We start from the raw sequence: 21,099 nt of genomic DNA, 5'->3' as shown, positions 1-21,099 counted from the left end.
CGAGAGGGGACCAAGCCAGGCAAATCAGCCGTGGTGAGCTGCCTTCCTAGATTCTCAGCTGAGGTGAGAGGAGCTGATGACCGCTAAATGGCTACCGTTGCACAAAAAAGCCAGAAAAAGTACTTTTTAAGAAATGTTTATTTATTTATTTTTTTTGAAGGGGCGGAGGAGGGGGAGAGGGAGAGGGAGAGAGAATCCCAAGCAGGCTCCACACTGTCAGCCCAGAGCCCGATGCGGGGCCCGAACCCACGAACCGTGAGATCATAACCCGAGCTGAAATCAAGAGCCAGACAGTCAACTGACTGAGCCACCCAGGTGCCCCTGAAAAAGATACTTTTTTTTTTAACCTTTATTTATTTTTGAGAGAGAGAGAGAGAGAGTGAGAGAGAGCGAGCATAAACGGGGGTGGGTAAGAGAGGGGGAGACAGAGAGAGAGAGGGGGACAGAGGATCCGAAGCAGGCTCTGTGTGGGCAGCAGAGAGCCTGATGCGGGGCTCGAACTCACAAACGGAGAGATCATGACCTGAGCCAAAGTCAGACGCTCAACTGACTGAGCCACCCAGGTTCCCCGAAAAACCACTTCTAATTCTGCTCTTAACTAGTTGTCAGTGTCTTCGAGATCCCTCCTCTGTCGCTGAGGGGACATTGTAAATGCGGTCTACGTCTGAGGCTCTTTCCAGTTCCAAAATCAACCCTGCCTTCCGGGGTGCTGTGTCCTCTGGGATCAGCTGCGTTTCCTGCTTTCTAATCCCATGCCCCCTCAGTGAAGGTGCAATGCCACTCCCTTTGGGGGGACATGGGGACAGAAGCTCAGTGGAGGTGACACAGCGGTGTGCCCACACAGTCTCCCCGTGGGGTTCAGCATCTTTCTGCATTGGCATCACTGAGCCAGGGGAACCGGTGGGTGTGCCAAGCGTGTACCACCTGTCACCGCCCTGGGGGCATCTGAGAAATCATTATCACTGATTATGAGAGACACCAGCCCTCTTTGGGTGCCTTCTGGGCTTTGCTTTTTGTGGACCGGACTTTCATCTCCTATAGAACAATGAGGCGAGTTGACATGGCTGAAATGCCCTCAGCACACGCCCGGGAGCACCCTTCCTCTCTTCCTGGAGCACACGGCAGGATCGCATTTCTGGAATCACCTTCCTCATTTAAAGGGGTGAATGTAGCCATGGTTCCCAAATCAGGAAGTACTTCAGGAAGACAGGTTCCTGGACCCTGCTCCAGGAAATAAAAAATCTGGGTTCAGGGTGGAGCCTAAGAACCTATATTTGCTTTAGTTAATGTATGGATAAGAACTAAGGTAGACTTCCCTCAGCAAGAGAATGATTTCTGGACTGAAATTCCCAGCAGGAGGCCGGCCGTGTGGGAACCACACCGCCCGTCAGGACATCGGGTCTTACTTAGAACAACAAGCGGGTTTTTTGGGAGACCCATAAGCAGGATACTGACCAGCAGGCTGGCTGTTTGTGCTGGCTGGGCGTCAGCTTCTGGGTGCTCACGAGGGCTTTCCTGTTCAGTCTTTGGGGAATGAATTTCAGGAAAAGTGCCCAGGACCTAGATGTAACACAGTGTCGGGTATTTAACAGGTATTTTTTGAATACCTATCTGTGTTGTCAGACTCTGCAAATTTGTCAAGGAGTGAACCTGGTTGGGGAGCATGGTGGGGAAGAGGCAGGGTTTGGACAGAGCTCTGTCTTCTGAGACGATGTATCTGTCCTTCCACACCCCCACTCCAAATAACGAATACGATCTTTGTTCACGTAATGGTATTTTGTGCTTCTAGGGAATGGGTAGAAGGTTAAGAAAACCTTAAAAAATTTTTTCTTCGTGTTTATTTATTTTTGAGGGAGAGAGAGAGACAGAGTGAGGGAGGGGCAGAGAGAGAAACACACACACAATCCGAAGCAGGCTCCAGGCTCTGAGCCATCAGCACAGAGCCCTATGCGGGGCCCGAACTCATGAACCGCGAGATCATGACCTGAGCCGAAGTCGGACGTTCAACCGACTGAGCCCCCCAGGAGCCCCCAGAAAACCTTTTTAAAATGCTACACAACCGTCCCCAGGCCCTGTGAGAAAACAGCATCTCCACGTCACTTTGGTCACAAGAACCACATTCTCCTTGGAGAATCCTATGAAAACCAACGCCTCCCTTCTAGAAAACGCACCCACACACATCTACACGAGCAGCACCTGCATTTTGCAAGGGCCTGTGAGTGGCGGGGCCACAGGTTTGGAAGACCGGCCCATGGCACTCCCGGCAAAGCGTGGGGCCCTGCTCCCAGCCCACCCGGCCCCCAGGGGAGCTGGCCGCCGTGCAGACAGCAAGTCGGGTCATGCTGCTGACCCCAGGGGAGGAGGAGGCCACGGGAGAACATCCTTATGGGAGCCCTCCTCCCCATCTCCCAAGGACGGCCCGGCTGGGAAACTCCAGCGTCAGGCCTGGGGTGAGAGGGCGGGAGGGATAGGCGGGTCAAGTCTGTACTGTGCTTGCCCTGCTGCGCCAGTCACCTTGTCCGTGTCCCTGAGCCCCAGCCAGGCGGGGCAGAGGGGACAGCAACAGGAGAACAGAACAGCTCAGGTTGGGACCCAGCCCGCACTGCCCCATCCAGCCCTTGTTTCCTCCTGACCTTCACCAGGTCTCTCTCCCAGGTGGAGTCCCGGCTCCTGGCTCTAGAACAATCCAAAATCCCTTTTCCTCTAGCCCTTGCCATCACTGTACTAATCTGCTGTTGTTCTGTCTCCACATTCCCGGGGGGCACAGTGTGGCCGTTGGGCACACGGGACACTGGCCACCTCCGTCAGTCAACATGGCACTCCTGTCATCATGCTCAGTGCGTTCAGGACACACGTAGTTGCTTCTCAGCTCTAGGTTGAGAGGACCACATGGCCAGGGCCCTCCTACAGTCTGGGGTGATGGCAAGACCCGGAAGCAGTGTCCTTCTCCGAGAGCAGAGGGCTGCTTCGGTGACTCTCGTTCCAGTTGTGTGGGGAACAGCAGGGTCCGCGCACGAGGGAGCGAGTCTGTGTGCTTGTTAAGGGGACAGGGACACCAATGTTAAGGCAAGGCAAGTACCCGGTAGGATGTATGTGGATCCCCGTTCAAGAATATTCTCTCCGGGTGGGCTGTATACACAGGATGTCTGCACGCCAGGAGACAGGGCACACCTGCTTTTATTTTATTTTTTAAATGTTTATTTATTTATTTATTCTGAGAAAGAGAGAGAGCGCGTACGCATGCAGAGAGAGAGGGAGAGAAGGAATCCCAAGCAGACTCCGCACTGTTAGTGCAGAGCCTGGTGCGGGGCTCGATCCCACGAACCGTGAGATCGTGACCTGAGCCAAAACCAAGAGTCAGATGCTTAACTGACTGAGCTACCCAGACCCCCGCCGCACACATCTCCTTTTAAACAGTATGTTAACGTTTTCAAATACTATGCCCGGTGCGTTTTTAGGGAAATTACCTCTAACTTTGAAGTAATGGGTATTCTTATTAAATTGGAAGAAAAAAAAAAGACCTAAAATAAATACTGTAGTGCCCCAAATCCAGAGACACAGAGAAGATACTGTATTTTTGGCACTTTTTCACATTCACGGTTGGACCCCTCGCTTTAAATTTAGAGATTGGGAAAAAAACGTATTGAGTACATTATGTGAACACTTATGGAAGTAACGTACCGCTTGAATATATACAACCTATGTTTACCAACTTTGCAGATGCCCTCTGCATGCATAGAAACGTCTGGAGGAAGATAAGCCGAAAAGAGTCTCAAGACTCTTTAGAGTGAAAACGTGGACTGTAGTCCTTTTCTTTCACTTTATTTTTCTCCGGCAGAAATTAAACAAGGAAAGGTAAAAAACCCCGTGGTCCTTTCTTGTGTTAAAAGATAGACTCGATAGGAAGGAAGGTTGGTGAAGGTGGACCGGGGCCTGCAGCCACACGTGTCCAGAAAGCCCTACGGTCCCTCGCGGCTTTCGCATGGGGCGCGGGGTGGGGACAGAGTTGGGTGTCTCTGAAGTCAGGAGATTTCTCCCCCACCCGGGGGGTGCAGATGCCCACTCAGTCGGTCAACTAACAGTAGAGCCGCTGCGTTTACCACATCCCACCTGGGGGCTGGGAGCACGGCGGAGAAGAGACAGACACCGTCTCCTGGGGGAAGGGGACTGGGGGATAAGCTGAGGGCCAGGAGAAAGAAAAGAGAACAGAGAGCTGGGCAGCGGGGAGGTCTCAGGGGCGGGGCAGGCGAGGAGGGAGGGGAAGCTGTGGATGGGGCACGTGCTCCCTGGAGAGCTCCGTGGGCCCCCATCCCCAGCCGGGGCACCTGCTTCTCTGTGCTCCCCTAGAAGTTCTGCCCGTCCAGCTCTGGACCTTCCCCGTGCGCGTCTGCACCCGGATTCCCGCCAGCAGGGCCTCCCAGGGCCTCACCACCCGCCCGGCTGTCACAGCCGTGCGTCCTCAGTCAGAGAGGCACGGATCACACCTCTGGTCAAACTGGACAAGCGAGAGGGGGGCTTGGGATTTAAATCTGAACTGGGCACGGCACGGCGGGTTCTGTGGACGACGGCAGACAGAGAAGGGCACGTGGTAGGGACGGCCACATGGCACCCGGCAGAGGGAGGGGCGCGGGGCTGTCCCGAGGCCAGCTGGGCTCCTGAGGTGCTGCCCCTGTAAAGTACGGGTGCTGGGGAGACATCTCCAGCGCTGACCTCGTCGCCCCCTGGCGGAAAAACTCAGTGTCTCAGGCTCATATGGAAGGACAGTGGTCACGTGGCCAGAGCAGGCGTGTGTGTGTGTGTGTGTGTGTGCGCGCGTCAGGGTGTGTAAATGCAGAAGCTGGGTAAATGCTCCATAGATGGCTATTGCTTTGCTCACCAGCCCCCTTCGACCCAAGGGAGCTTTCTTTCCATATTGTGTGCTAAGAATGTCAGTGAGGGAACCGGCCCTGGGCAGGGGCTCCCTCACCTTCTGAAATTGTTATGCCCACCCAGCATCCTCTCCCTTGTGCAGATTTGTTATTTTAAGACAAACACAGATCAGGGGCGCCTGGGTGGCTCAGTCGGTTAAGCTTCGATTTCGGCTCAGTCACGATCTCACGGCTTGTGAGTTCAAGTCCCGCGTCGGGCTCTGTGCAGACAGCTCGGAGCCTGGAGCCTGCTTCCGATTCTGTGTCTCCCCCTCTCTCTGCCCCTCCCCAACTTGTGCTCCGTCTCTCTGTCTCTCAAAAATAAATAAACGTTAAAAAAAAGACACATGCAGGTTAAACCAGCTGTATCTCTAGGGGAATTTCGGACGCTGCCAATGCAAAGTTGGTGACTCCCTTCCCCACTCCAGGTGGGACTTGCCAGGCTGGAGTCTTGGGATCGAAGGGCCACTGCTCACGGTCGAGTAGTGGGTCCATTTGACAAGTACCTGCAAGATGCTAACCGTTATGTTCCTGTTTGTTGCAGCCCCAGCCCCTAAAAGGCAGAAATGTGACCACTGGACCCCGTGCCCCTCGGACACCTACGCCTACCGCTTGCTCAGCGGGGGCGGCAGGGACAAGTATGCCAAAATCTGCTTTGAAGACGAGCTGTGAGTACCCGTGATGAGGACACCCACGTGATGCCTTCCCTTCCCCGGGGCCAGCCCCGCGGCATGCTTGCCCTCAGAGGGAAAGGCAAAGGCTGGGAATCCAAGCGGGAATGGGGGTGACAGCTGCTGTGTCCTGTGGGGGGGGGGGGGTGTCCCCGCCTTGAGCTCTCATTTGCCTGCGGGTGGGACAGCGCCGAGCTTCCATGTTGTGCCCTGCTTCGAACGCGTGGCACAGCCCTCCAAAGTCATAGACATGCCAGAATTCAGCAGATGCCGTCTTGCTTTCCTTCTTTAAAAAAAATTCTTTTTACTGTTTATTTATTTTTGAGAGAGAGAGGCAGAACGTGAGCGGGGAAGGGGCAGAGAGAGAGGGAGACACAGAATCCGAAGCAGGCTCCAGGCTCCGAGCCGTCAGCACAGAGCCCGACGCGGGGCTCGAACCCACGAACTTTGAGATCGTGACCTGAGCTGAAGTCAACCGACTGAGCCACCCAGGCGCCCCTTGCTTCCCTTTTCTTTTTATGGTCCTCACCCTCGTGGATTAAAGCAGATGTCGTTTCTCCTGGCAGCCCACACCTCCTCCTTCCTGACGGCCTGACCCACGATAGCTTAAATAAATCTCGGCGCTTAGAACTGCCCTGGCCTAGTGTTTGCCTCTGCCCGGGGGGCCCTAACAAAGCACCGCGGACCGGATGCTTAAGCAACAGCCATTTATTCATTCTTTCACAGTCCTGGAGGCTGGTCGCCCAAGGTCAAGGTGTGGGCAGGGCTGGTTCCCTTTGTGAGGGGGAGTCTGTCCCAACCTCTCTCCTGGGCTTGCAAAGAGCTGTCTTCTGTGTGTGTGTGTGTGTGTGTGTGTGTGTGTGTGTGTGTCCTAATTCCCCCCTTTAAAAAGGACACCAGTCATATGAAGTAGGACCACCCTAATGGCCTCATTTTAACTTAGTCACCTCTTGGAAGGCCCTTCCTCCAAAGAAGGTCACGTTCTGGGGTACCGCGAGCTAGGACATCAGCACGTGGATTTTGAGAGGCCACAGTGCAATCCATAACACCTAGCTTAAGGATGCTTAAGCCATGAATAGTTACTACAAAGGAGAGAGAGCGTGGGCTTTCCCCAACACGGAGGAGGAAGTCTTTCCCAATCATCCACCCTTTTCCCAAAACTGGGCTCGCCTTCCTTTCTCGTTGCTGGCTGGTTCATTGCGAGAGATGCACGTCCCTCTCTCCAACTTTTAATTCGTAGTCTCTGCACTCAGCTCATCCTCCCAAGGAGCGTAGCACGCCAGGGCACGAGCCGAAGACTCAGCAACCCCCCCTTGCCTGGTCTCAGCACATTCCCCATTCCGTACGGGGACTGGATGGAAAGCACATTGCCCTTTGGGGGTCCCTCACTCACCCAAGGCCCGCTTTACTCAGCCCCGGGGGGCTTATCGGTAAACATTCCTTCACACAAAACCCCCGGGTGGGGCACTCGGTGGCAGAATAGGACAGTAAACATGGCTCTTGTGCTCAAGGAGCTGATGTCACAGTCCAGGGTTCTCCACCTCAACACCACTGACCCTGTGGACCAATGACCTTGTCTGTGTCGTGGGTTCAGTAGCATCCCAGACGTCCAGCTGCTGGATACCATAGGCTACCCCGTCCGGCTGTGACAGCCATACGTGTCTCTATACACGGCCGCATGTCTCCTGGGGGCCAAGCCCCTCCTTCCCCACCAAGAACTGTTATACTTGGGAGAGAACAGATTTTTCAGTCTTCCGTGGTGAAGGCGATATGGTGATTTTGTGGGTGGTTGTGGAATATTCCAGAAGCAAATGTACCATTGAATGGGATTGCCAGAGAGGTCCATGGAGGAGACAAGGTGGGGATTCGGCTTGAAAACTGAGCAGGAGCCTGTGGTAGAGAAGAGGGGAGGGGCACCTGGGGGGCTCGGTCCATTGAGCGTCCAGCTCTTGATTTCAGCTCAGGTCATGATCTCACGGCTCGTGAGTTCGAGCCCCACGTCAGGCTCTGCGCTGACAGTGTGGAGCCTGCTTGGGATTCTCTGTCTCCCCCTCTCTCCGCCCCTTCCCTGCACTCTCTTTCTCTTAAAACTAAAGGAATAAACTTAAAAAAAAAAAAAGAAGAGGGAGACCTGGGAGGGGTAGGGACAGTGGGATAGGGATGCTCACCCAGAATCACGTCACCAGAAGGGAATTGTTCCAAATTAGACCCAGAGCGCCGGGTTCCCACTGGTCCACACTGCCTGAAGCCTTCCCCTGACCATGGTGCCAAAGCAACAGCATCATGCCAACCTAGGACACACTAATGCACGTATGTGTTAACTTCAGGCGACTTCCTGTGAGGTGTCCCGTCTGTCATCCCCATGGCACAGTCAAGGGGACCGACTCACAGATTCAGCAGCCTGCCCCTCGTCACTCAGAGCTCGTGGCAGAGCCAGGATTCTGCCCTGGAGTCCAGGGGTGTGCTGGGTAGACTGGCTTGAGTCCAGTAGTCTAACGGAACAACTCACGATATGAATAGGCGGGACCCAAATGTAGCTCGCCTGCTTTCAAACAGTATTCCAGATGGTTTTCAGAACACGGCGTGGTGCAAAGCAGGATAGACTCAGATAAAAGCAGGTTAAAAGGGACAGGGGAGTAAACCCAGGCAGAGGCCTACGGAGCGTCACTTGCCAGGCATAGCGTTGTGGTTTTTTTGTAGTCGACTCACGGAGCAAGAAGTGCTGGGTTGTGGTAATCATCATATGAAGAAAAAATACAATTTATGTAGAAAGACAAGGCGGTTCTCTGCCGCTCGTTTCCTTAGTGCCACCAGCCCTTACTGGGCACCGCAGCCGTGCCGGCCCCAGGGACAGCAGTTTCCATCTCTCAGCAGCCTCTTTCCTTACTTCCCGTCTCTAATGGCAGCCTTGGGCTGGCCCTTGTTGGCTTTCCCAGGTTAGGCATCATCTGTGGGCCGGCCACTCAGTAGGTGAGCGGTCCCCCCACACCGCCCACTGCTGTCTTCCTCCACACCATAGTCCTGACCCACGCCTTTTAGTGTGATCAAACCCCAGCATTTGCATCAGTAAGACCGTCAAGAGAAAATCCAAAGGACTTTTCCTTGATATGAGTATGTTACTGAGTGGGAAACGGTTGGAGAATAGGAGACCTCCCAACCGACCGTGGTCGGAAAGCCCAGGCCTCCGTAGTCGCAGCGGCGTTTACGAGGCAGGCGTGAGTTAGTGCATTGTTGTCCAGGGTCACTTGTCACTGGAGACGGCCATGCCTTCCGGAGGCATGACCTTACTTGTTCACAGCTGAAAAGTCACCCAGATGTGGGGAAAGGTCACATTTTAAGGTCAGAGTCAGTGTCTCCGTGTCAAGTTTTGGTTACGTGACTGTGATGGTTGGTCTAGGGATATATTCAAATGGTGGCCTCCAGTTTTGTTTGCTTTTTTTTTTTAATATTTATTTATTTTTGAGAGAGAGAGAGCATAAGTAGAGGAGGGGCAGAGAGAGAGGGAGACAGAGGATCTGAAGTGGGCTCTGTGCTGATGGCAGAGAGCCTGACGCGGGGCTTGAACTCACGAACGGTGAGATCACGACCTGAGCCAAAGTCAGATGCTCAACCGACTGAGCCACCCAGGACTCCCTGTTTGTTTTTTTTAAACACGGCTAAGTGAAGGTTCTTCGTGGCTGAATCACATCATGTACAACCATCGTGTCTCCTTGTCTTTTTGTTGGTTGTCAGCTTGCTTGGTTTTCTGTTACTTACATCAGTTTAATCCCAAAATGTTCTTCTAGTTAAAAAACAAATCTAATGTCCCATCAGATATCCACCAAGTTCCTCTTCTGGAGCCTTCCGACCCACTCGGGTCAGCCAGGTTGCTCTCGGGTCACCGTGCAGCTGCCGTCTGGCACCCCTATCCACCGTCATCCTGGGACGGCCTTGTCTCCCTCTCTGGAATTTTAACTCCTTTTTCTAAGATATGGCGCCTTCCACTTTCCTGGTCCCCTCCTGTGTTTTGCTGAAGGCGGGCTGGGCGATCAGACACCATGTGGATAGCAAACCCAACCAGATATGGAGGGTGATCAGCTATCAAAGGGAGGGGGATCCGGATAAACTGACTTAGCAGAGTTCTTCTAAAATTGGACAATGCAGACATGAGCACAACGTTCGAAGTCAGGCCTAGTTAAAAAAGGAGCTCAGGGGAGAGTTTGGTGAAGGAGAAAATCCGTGTGAGCAGAGGGGCACCAGGCAAACCCACTCCTGGGAGAGTCAGGCTCTGCCGATGGCCGGCTTGGGTTCCAGATGCCCCGGTGGCCTCGCTGAACCCTCCTGAGACTGCATGGCTCCGTCCCCCTGTCTTTGGCTTAGGGTCAGACTCGTATTGCAGCTGATGGCTCTCCCCCCTTAACTCAGCCCCTTCCCCCTCTCCTCTTGTAGGCAGTTCCCCTGATACAAATTCTTGTGCATTTTATCCTGTTCGGATAGCTGCTTCTCAGAGGATTCAGATTAGCACAGTGAGAATGACCGTTCCCCCATAGTCTGTCTAGCCCAGCATGTTGACAGAGACTTTGATCTCTGCCACTCTGAGAGATAGAAATTGAAGTCTCAGATGAGATTTTTACTTTCATTGCTTTTGCCATGAGTGAATTGAGGATCTTTTAAGCTAAGAGCCTTTGTGTTGATTTTCTGTAAACTGTTCATATCTCTTGCCCATTTTCACCTCTGTCTCTGGCCTTTTTTATTGGTTTACAAGATTCTTTACCTATTAAAGTAGTCTTTTTTGTGTGTTTGTAAAAAATCTTCTCCGTATTTTATCTGTTCACTTATTAAAATGCTATTTTTAAAATATATGACCCTTAACAAAGCCAAAAACACTATATGGGGTGCCTGGGTGGCTCAGTCGGTTGAGCGTCCAACTTCGGCTCAGGTCATGACCTCGTGGTTCGTGGATTTGAGCCCCATATCGGGTTCTGTGTTAATAGCTCAGACCCTAGAGCCTGCTTCGGATTCTGTGTCTCCCTCTCTCTCTCTGCCCCACCCGTGCTTGTGCTCTGTCTCTCTCTGTCTCTCTCAAAAATAAATAAACGTTAAAAAAAAAAAACGAAAGAAAAAAACCTGTATAGTGAAAGCAAAATTTTAAAATTTTAAAAAGCAACAAAACCAGAAAACAACCCAAGTATGATGGTATGACGAATAACTAGTAGGTCTCACATAATAGCAGGTGGTCCGAAAGCTGCCAGTTAAGGGAAAACAACTCTTAGATTGGATCACGGCACATAAACCTCCAATTTTTATGCTATACATAAAAACATACACATACCCGAGAATTGAGGTCACAGGGCAAACCACCGGCCTGAAAATGGGAGAGACGGGAAGATCCCCAGAATCCCACGTCAGCTTGGAGCCAGCATCAGGCAGGAATCCTTCAGGGGCAATTGGTCAGTTGCTGCTGACGGGGGTTTTGGACCGTTTTGAGAGATTAAAACTCCTGCAGGCCAAACCTTGGAGGAATCCCTACACTTTCCTGAGTTTTTCTGTCAGGAACCCCACCAGGCCCTCAGAGTAAAGATCAAAGAAAAAGTCCCCTCCTGCTTTTGTCAGGGGGAAGGGAAAACAGCCGGTCTGAAATATGCCCCCAGGGCTCTGTTCTCCTTCACGATGGCCTGCCTTCAAGAGAAACTTTTTGCCAGAGTCTAACCAATGTCGGTTTTCCCTGATACTAACTGACCTGTGGGAGGAAAATACCCAACACCAGAGGGGCCCCCTCTAAACCAGCCCCCTCTAACCTTCCTGTCTCACCTAAGGGGTCAAAGAAACAATATGGCCTCTTGTGAAGCCCACCGCCCAAGTAGCACAGGCTCCCCAAAAGATTGAGACTCAGTCTTGGGACTGTACATTTCCCCTTCCCCCACATCTTAACATCACACAAAAGAAGCTCCTTTGACATAACAGGGGTTTGCAGTTGGTTGAGCATCTGACTCTTGATTTTTGCTCAGGTCACGATCTCATGGTTTGTGGGATTGAGCCCCGTGACCTCCTGCTGTTAGCATTGAGCCTGCTTGGAATTCTCTTTTCTCCCCCTCTCTCTCCCCCTCCTGTTCTCTCTCTCTCTGTCCCTCCAAATGAATAAATAAACATTCAAAAAAAAAAAAATAACAGAGGGTTACAGCGTAAAAGAACCACAAGGCTAAACCCAATTTTAAAAAGAGTCTCTAGGCATATCTTAGACATAGGAGAGAAATTTTAGCCTTTGGCACCTACAGCCCACAGCAAATAACAAACACAGCTCACTCCTAGTCAGGTGAACGTAAACACTCACGCTAAAGTTCTATTTACCTCTGTTCCTTTTTTTAAAAAAAATTATTCACTTATTTTTTCATTTCCATGCAAGTTAGTTAGCATATAGTGCAATAATGATTTCAGGAGTAGATTCCAATGATTCATCCCCTATGTATATGCCCAGTGCTCATCCCAACAAGTGTCTACGTTAATGCCCATCACCCATAACCCCTCCAGCAACCTTCAGTTTGTTCCCTGTATTTAACAGGCTCTTATGTTTTGTCTCCCTCCTTGTTTTCGTATTATTTTTCCTTCCCTTCCCTTATGTTCATCAATTTTGCATCTTAAATTCCACATATGAGAGAAGTCATATGATTTTTGTCTTTCTCTGAGTGACTAATTTCACTTAGCGTAATAACCTCCAGTTCCATCCACGTAGTTGCAAATGGCAAGGTTTCATTCTTTTTGATTGCTGAGTAATACACCATTGTATCTATATACCACATCTTCTTTATCCATTCATCCATCGATGGACATTTGGGCTCTTTCCATACTTTGGCTATTGTCGATAGTGCTGCTATAAACACGGGGGGTGCATGTATCCCTTCAAAACAGCTCACCTGGGGGCACCTGGGTGGCTCAGTCGGTTGAGTGTCCGACTTTGGCTCAGGTCACGATGTCACGGTTGGTGGGTTCAAGCCCTGCATCAGGCTCTGTGCTGACAGCTCAGAGCCTGGAGCCTGCTTCAGATTCTTTCTCCCTCTCTCTCTGCCCCTCCATGGCTTGCATTCTCTATCTCTCTCTCAAAAATAAATAAACATTAAAAAAATTTAAAAAACAGCACACCTGTATCCCTTGGATAAATACCTAGTAGTGCAATTGCTGGGTCGTAGGGTAGTTCTTTTTTTAGCTTTTTGAGGAACCTCCATACTGTTTCCCAGAGTGGCTGCACCAGCTTGCATTCCCACCAGCGGTGCAAAAGAGATCCTCTTTCTCCACATCCTCGCCAACATCTGTTGTTGCCTGAGTTGTTAATGTCAGCCACTCTGACAGGTGTGAGGTGGTATCTCATTGTGGTTTTGATTTCTATTTCCCTGATGATGAGTGATACTGTGCATTTTTTCATGTGTCAGTTGGCCATCCGGATGTCTTCTTTGGAGAAGCGTGTATTCATGTCTTTTCCCGATTTCTTCACTGGATTATTTGGTTTTTGGGTGTTGAGTTTGATAAGTTCTTTACATTTTGGAAACTAACCCTTTATCTGATATGTCATTTGCACATATCTTCTCCCATTCTGTCGGTTGCCTTTTAGTTTTGCGGATTGTTTCCTTTGCTGTACAGAAGCTTTTTATTTTGATGAGGTCCCGGTAGTTCATTTTTTGCTTTTGTTTCCCTTTCCTCCAGAGATGTGTTGAGGAAGAAGTTGCTGTGGCCAAGATCAAAGAGGTTTTTGCCTATTTTCTCCTTGAGGATTCTGATGGCTTCCTGTCTTACATTTAAGTCTTTCATCCATTTTGAGTTTATTTTTGTGTATGGTGTAAGAAAGTGGTCCAGGTTCATTGTTCTGCATGTCGCTGTCCAGTTTTCCCAGCACCACTTGCTGAAGAGACTGTCTTTATTCCATTGGATATTCGTTCCTGCTTTGTCAAAGATTAGCTGGCCATACGCTTGTGGGTCCATTTCTGGGTTCTCTATTCAGTTCCATTGATCTGAGTGTCTGTTCTTGTGCCAGGACCATACTGTCTTGATTACAGCTTCGTAATCCATCTTGAAGTCTGGAATTGTGATGCCTCCATCTTGAAGTCCGGAATTGTGATGCCTCCAGCTTTGGTTTTCTTTTTCAAGATTGCTTTGGCTATTCGGGGTCTTTTCTGATTCCATACAAACTTCAGGATTGTTTGTTCTAGCTCTGTGAAGAATGCTGGTGTTATTTTGATAGGGATTGCACTGAACATGTAGATTGCTTTGGGTAGTATTGACATTTTAACAATATTTGTTCTTCCAATCCAGGTGCATGGAATATTTTTCCATTTTTTGTGTGTGTCTTCTTCAATTTCTTTCATGAGCTTTCTATAGTTTTCAGTGTATAGATTTTTCACCTCTTTGGTTCAATTTATTCCTAGGTATTTTATGCTTTTTGGTGCAATTGTAAATGGGATCGATTCCTTGATTTCTCCTTATGTTGCTTCATTATTGGTGTATAGAAATGCAACCGATTTCTGTGCATTGATTTTTATAGTCTGCAACTTTGCTGAATTCATGGATCAGTTCTAGCAATTTTTTGGTGGAATCTTTTTAGGTTTTCCATATAGACTATCATGTCATCTGTAAAGAGTGAAAGTTTGACTTCCTGATTGCCATTTTGGATGCCTTTTATTCCATTGTGTTGTCTGATTGCAGGGGCTAGGACTTCAAAACTATGTTGACTAACAGTGGCAAGAGTGGACAGCCCTGTTGTGTTCCTGAACTCAGGGGGAAAGCTCTCAGTTTTTCCCCATTGAGGATGATATTAGCGGTGGGTCTTTCACATATGGCTTTTAAGATCTTGAGGTATGATCCTTCTATCCCTACTTTCTGAGGGTTTTTCTCAAGAAAGGATGCTGTATTTTGTCAAGTGCTTTCTCTGCATCTGTTGAGAGACTCATGTGGTTCTTGTCCTTTCTTTTATTGATGTGATGTATTACATTGATTATTTTGTGGATATCGAACCAGCCCTGCATCCTGGGTATAAATCCTCTTGATCATGATGAATAATTCTTTTAATGTATTGTTGGCTCTGGTTGGCTAGTATCTTATTGAGGACTTTTGCATCCAGGTTCATCAGGGTACCTCTGTTCCTTTTAACTGGCATACTATGTCTAGCTTTCAAAAACAAGTAACAAGGCACACTAAAGGTAAACAGCACAGTTTGAAGAGACGGGGCAAGCATCAGAACTTGACTCAAGCATAGCAGAGATTTTGCAATTAGCAGACCAGGAATTTGAAACAACTATGATTAATATGCTAAAGGTTCCAATTGAAAAAGTGGACAAAATACAAGTACAGATGAGCAATGTCAGCAGAGAGATGAAAACCCTAAGAAAGAATCAAAGGAAATTAATTACTGTAACAGAAATGAGAAACACCTTTGTTGGGTTCATCAGTAGACCAGATACAAGAAAGGAAAGAGTTGGGGAGCTGGAGGATATGTCAATAGAAATTCCCAAACTGAAAGAGGAAGAGAAGGGAAAAAAAAAAAAAAGACTGAAGGAAAAAAACGCAACAGAATATCCGAGAACTGTGGGACAAGTAAAAAGGTATAATGTGTAATAGGAGTACCAGAAGAAGGGAAAGAGAAAGGAACAGAAATATTTGAAGCAGTGTTGCTGGAAGTTTTCCAAAATTATCGACAGGCCCCAAACCACAGATCCAGGGAGCTTAATGAAACCAAGTAAGATGAATACTAAAATATCTACACCTAAGTATGTCAAACTACAGAGGATCAAAGACAAGGAGAAAAATCGTATGAGAAACCAGAGGCAAATAAAACAAAGTAAAAAAAAGCAAAAGCACCTTACCTATAAAGCAACAAGGCGAAGAATTATATTGGGCTTTTTTTCAGAAACCAGGCAAACAAGAAGAAAATGGGGTGAAACATTTTAAGTATTAAAGCAAAGTGTTGTCCTGTGTTACATTCCCATCAGTGTATGAGAGTTGATCCACCATCATGCTGCACTAACACTCATATGCTCAGTCCTTCCAATCTAGGGCATCCTAACAGGTGTGCAGTGGTACCTAAGTTTCTAATCTGCATTTTCCTGATGACTACTGACGTAGCACCTCTTTCTGAGTATGTATTTGCTATATGTATATCTTATTTGATGAAGTATCTACGTCAGTTGTCCATTTTTTAACTGGGTTGTTTTATTTTTAAAAGAAATATTTATTTAAGAGGCGCCTGGGTGGCTCAGTCGGTTGAGCTCCTGACTTCGGCTCGGGTCACGATCTCACAGTTCATGGGTTTGAGCCCCGCATCAGGCTCTGTGCTGACAGCTCAGAGCCTGGAGCCCGCTTCCAATTCTGTGTGTCCCTCTCTGCTTCTCTCCTGCTCACGCTCTGATCCTCTCCTTCTGTCTCTCAAAAATAAATATTAAAAAAAATTTTTTTTAAATGTTTATTTTCAAGAGAGAGAGTGAGAGAGCGTACACATGGGGGAGGGGCAGAAAGACAAGGGGGCAGAGGATCTGAAGCGGGCTCTGTGCTGCCAGCAGCAGAAAGCCTGACGCGCAGCTTGAACTCATGAACCATGAGCCTGAGCTGAAGTTGGATGCTTAACTGACTGAGCCACCCAGGTGCCCCTGGGTTGTTTTCTTATTATTGACTTTCAGATTTCTTTATATATTCTGTATCCAAGTCCTTCATCAAGTACATGATTTGCAAATATTTTCTCCCAGTTTGTGGCTTGTCTTTTTTCTTCTCTTAACTGTGTTTATCAAAGAGCAGAAATTCTTAATTTTATTGAAGTCCGATTTACCAGTTTTTAATTTTAGGATCATATTTTTTGTGTCCTATCTAAGATCCTGTCTGCCCAACCCAAAGTCACAGAAATTTTCTTGTATTTTTCTTCTAGAAATTTGATAATTTTAGATTTTTCAATACATATACTGTGAGATACCCATTTGGGGTTAATTTTTGCATATGATGTGAAGTCTGGATTGAAATCACTTTTAAATGTGGATATCCAATTGTTCTAGCACATTTATTCAAAATACCATCTTTGTCTACTGAATTTGTACCATTGGCCAAAATCAAGGGACCATATCTAATTCTGGACTCTCCATTCCCTTCCACTTGTCTGTCTTTCATTATATAAACTGCCCTGATAAATGTAGCTTTACATTAATTCTTGAAGTTCAGTAACATAATTTCTTCAGTTTTGTTTTTCTTTTTCAAAATTATGTTGACTATTTTAGATCCTTTCCATATACATATGAATTTTAGAATCAGCTTACACATTTCTACACAAAACTATTGGCTTTTGATTGGGATTGCATTGGGTCTCTAGATCAATTTGGGGAGAATTGGCATTTTAGCAATATTGAATCTTTTACTCAAGAAACATAGTTAGCTCTCCATTTATTAAAATTTTCTTCAACTTGTCTCAGTAATGTTTTTACTGTATTCAGTATACGCATCTTACAGCTCTTTTACTATATTTACCTGTAAGTATTTCATTTTTGATGCTATAGTATACTTAAAATTTTTTTAAATTTCCAGCTGTTTATTACTAGCAAATAGAGATACGATTAATTTTTGGATAATGAGCTTATATCCCACAACCTTGCTAAACTCACTTATTAGTTCTAGTAGTTTTGTTTTTACATTGGATAGTCTATGTAGATGATAATGCCATCTACCCACCCCCAATAAAAGAGAGTTTTACCACTTCTTTTCTTTTTTTTTAAGAATAGATTTTGGGGCACCTGGGTGGCTCAGTCAGTTGAGCGTTTGACTTCAGCTCAGGTCATGATCTCGCAGTTGATGAGTTCCAGCCCCGCATCAGGCTCTGTGCTGACAGCTCAGAGCCTGGAGCCTGCTTCCAATTCTGGGTCTCCCTGTCTCTGTGCCCCTCCCCCACTCATGCTCTGTCTCAAAAATAAAGATAAACATTAAAAACAAAAAAAGAATTTTTTTTAGGGAGGGGAGGGGCAGAGGGAGAGGCAAAAAGAGAGAGAAGGAGAATCTCAAACAGGCACCATGCTCAGCATGAAGCCCAACACGGTGCTCAAGCCCACGACACTGGGATCGTGACCTGAGCCAAAATCAGCTGAGCCACCCAGGTGACCCTTACCATTTCTTTTTTAATCTGAATGCCTTTGCTTTCTTTTTCTTGCCTGATTACACTAGATAAAACCTCCACTACAATGCTGGATAGAAATGCTGAGAGTAGACATCATTGCCTTTTTCCTTGTCGTAGAGGAAACGCATTCCATCGTTCATCATTAAATATGATGTTAATTAGGGATTTTTCATAGAAACCCTTTATCAGTTGAGGAAATTCCTTCTACCTCAAGATTTCTGAGAGTTTTTAATCAGTGATGGATACTAGATTTTGTCACATGTTTTTTTCTGCATCTCTCTTTTTTTAATGTTTATTTTTGAGAGAGAGAGAGAGAGAGAGAGAGAGAGACCAAGCATGAGTGGGGGAGGGGCAGAGAGAGAGGGAGACACAGAATCCAAAGCAGGCTCCAGGCTCCTAGCGGTCGGCACAGAGCCTGACATGGGGCTCAAACTCACAGACCGTGAGATCATGACCTGAGCTGAAGTTGGACGCTTAACCGACGGAGCCACCCAGGCACCTCTATTTTTTTAATGTTTAATTTTTTAATTAAATTAATTAATTTTAATTAATTTTTTAATTTTTTTAATGTTTATTTATGAGACAGAGACAGAGCATGAGCAGGGGAGGGGCAGAGGGAGAGGGAGACACAGAATCCAAAGCAGGCTCTAGGCTCCGAGCTGTCAGCACAGAGCCCGATGCAGGGCTCGAACCCACAGACTGTGAGACCGTGACCTGAGCCGAAGTCGGACGCTCAGCCAACTGAGCCAGCCAGTGTCCCTTCTGCATCTCTTGAAGTGATTATATAGTTTGTCTTTTTTAGTCTGCTAATATGGCAAATTACATTTTTGAATATTAAGCCAACCTTGCATTTCTGAGGTGAGTCCCACTTGCTTGTGATATATCATCCTTTTTCTATATTGTTGGGTTCAATTGGCTAAAATTCTGTTAAAAATTTTTGTATATGCATTCATGAGAGATACTGGTCTGTGGTTTTCTTCTTATTTTTTTTTCTGGTTTTGGTATCAGGGTGGAGTATATTGGTGAGTATTCTCTCCTTTTCAATATTCTGAGAGAGTTTGTACAAAATTGGTATTATTTCTTTAAGGATTTGGTGCAGTTCCCCAGTGAAGCCTTCTGGCCTGGAGTGTTCTTTGTGAGAAGATTTCTAACTGCACATTTCAATTTCTTTAATAAATACAGAGCTACTCAAGTTATCTGTTTTTATCTCAAGAAGCCCCATTATTTTGGGTGCATAAAGAAAAACCCCATTGTTTTCCTTACACTACACACGATACTCTGAGTGCATCCGTACCCAATGTGTGGTAGGTTTTTCCCAACATCAAGCAATTATCTGCCACCCCAGCTGGGTGGTCTATAATTCAACTCGATTCTGACCCTGTCTACTTGAAGATGGCCTCAGACTCCACAGCTTAAGGGCTTAGTCTCACAAGACTCTCTCCCCCCACACTTCAGATGCAATCACAAGTCCCAGATTGTTACTATGCTTCTGACTGACTGGCTATAAATCTGAGTTCCCGTGACCTCCTCCTTGGGTTTCATTATTTGCTAGAATGGCTCACAGAACTCAGAGCAACACATTTACTGGTTGGTTATAAAATAATATGATAAGGAATACACACATCTACGTAAATACACTCACACATAAGTGTACTCATATGTGTATATATACCTATATGTAAAACACAGGCGTAAACATATATTAATCATACACATGCAATTTGCTTATTTTTGACATAAAAACACACTGGAGGAGTAAATCAGAAACTAAGAAAAATTAATGGAAATGAGAACAGGGGATGAGGAGAACAAAGTGGAGGATGTAGGGAAGATTTCTTTGGGTATAATTTTATTTTGTGCACATAACGGTGATTTTTTGAACCGCATAAATGTATTGCATATTCAAAAATGAAATACAATCCAAAGAAAAACAAAAGAAATTCTAGAATTGAAAACAGGCTGAAATAGGTCCACTTGGACATCAAATGTGTAATATAATTACACATCTCCTTGTGCACATGTGCATATACTTCAGTTGGATATTGTTTTGGCGGGGTCGCACAGCTACCCTCAACTTCAGTGATATTCTAGGGGGACTAGTAAGACTCAGTAACAGCTAATACTTATAGTTAAGGTTTATTACAACAAAAGATACAGAACAAAAGCTTCTGTGTTTTCTGGTGGTGGGGAACTGTCTCAGTGTATGTTGAAGTATCTTTATTTCATCTTCATTGTTGAAAGATGTTTGTTCCAGGTTGTGTTTCAAACCCATCCAGATACCATTCCATTGTCTTCCGGCTTCCATTGTTTCTCATGAGAGTCAGCTAACAACTGAATTGCTAATCCTGTGAAAGTAACAGCCTTCTTTTCCCTCTCCTATTATCTGTATGATTTTTCCTTGTCTTTGGTTTTCAGCACTTATACCCTGCTGTGTCTGTTATTATTGCTGTATTCTCTTTGGTGTTCATTGTGCTTCTTTTTTTTTAATTTTTTTTAACTTTTATTTATTTTTGAGACAGAGAGAGATAGAGCATGAGCGGGGAAGGGGCAGAGAGAGAGGGAGACACAGAATCTGAAACAGGCTCCAGGCTCTGAGCCATCAGTATAGAGCCCGGCGTGGGCTTGAACTCACAGACTGCGAGATCATGACCTGAGCCGAAGTTGGATGCTCAACCGACTGAGCCAGCCAGGCGCCCCTCATTGTGCTTCTTAAATATGTGTGAATTGAAGGCTTTCATACATCTAACAAATTCTCGGACATTGCATCTTCTTCTCCATTAACCTTCTGTTCCTATGAGACTCCTAACGAAACATATGTCAGATCTTATTATTTATTATATTCTCTATAGCCTTCAGTCTATTTTGTATTTTCCATCCTTGTATCTCTCTGGTTTTCCTTGTAGACAGAGCTCTTTTCCTCTGAACTGTCGTTCAGTTCACCGGTTCTTCTGTGCCTAATCTGCTGTTAAACCCCTCTGTTAACTACCGATTGTTAAGCAATTTTAGTTTTAGAGCTTCATTTTACTCTTCTTCTAATCTTCATGTCAGTTTTTGTAGTTTCCAGTTCAAAAATTTCATTTATTGTCTATATTACATCTATAGCTATATTATATTATCTATATCTATATTATATCTATATTATCTATAATATCTATATTGTTTCATTTATTATCTTCTTTATCGTAAAGTCTGTTGGGCAATTTGTTTGGAACCCTCACACATCGTCACTATTCTCTATTATTTTCTCCTGTCTCATCGACACTTGTTTACGTTGGCATCTCTCCTTATGTGCCAGGTGACATTTGATAGTGTGACAGACCATGCGTTTGAGAAGTTGTGGTGATTTTTTCTTAATTAAGGCATTAGATGATATATTCTTCTGGGGATTTGTGTTTGCTTATACCAAGGACTT

At 46.5% G+C, this 21,099-nt stretch overlaps 1 protein-coding gene across 1 annotated transcript in view; it reads left to right on the top strand.

Annotated features, from left to right (window-relative positions):
* FAM3B (FAM3 metabolism regulating signaling molecule B) overlaps window positions 1–21,099 on the top strand; it is a 35,991-nt gene that overhangs the window by 4,862 nt on the left and 10,030 nt on the right. The window contains exon 3 of the mRNA XM_049628674.1: window positions 5,452–5,575. Coding sequence (XP_049484631.1) covers window positions 5,452–5,575 — 124 coding nt within the window. The remainder of the gene's footprint in view (window positions 1–5,451; window positions 5,576–21,099) is intronic.

Source organism: Panthera uncia, chromosome C2 (genome assembly GCF_023721935.1).
Source record: "Panthera uncia isolate 11264 chromosome C2, Puncia_PCG_1.0, whole genome shotgun sequence".
In the NCBI taxonomy this organism is placed as follows: domain Eukaryota; kingdom Metazoa; phylum Chordata; class Mammalia; order Carnivora; family Felidae; genus Panthera; species Panthera uncia.
This window is presented reverse-complemented; position numbering and strand designations above follow the sequence as displayed.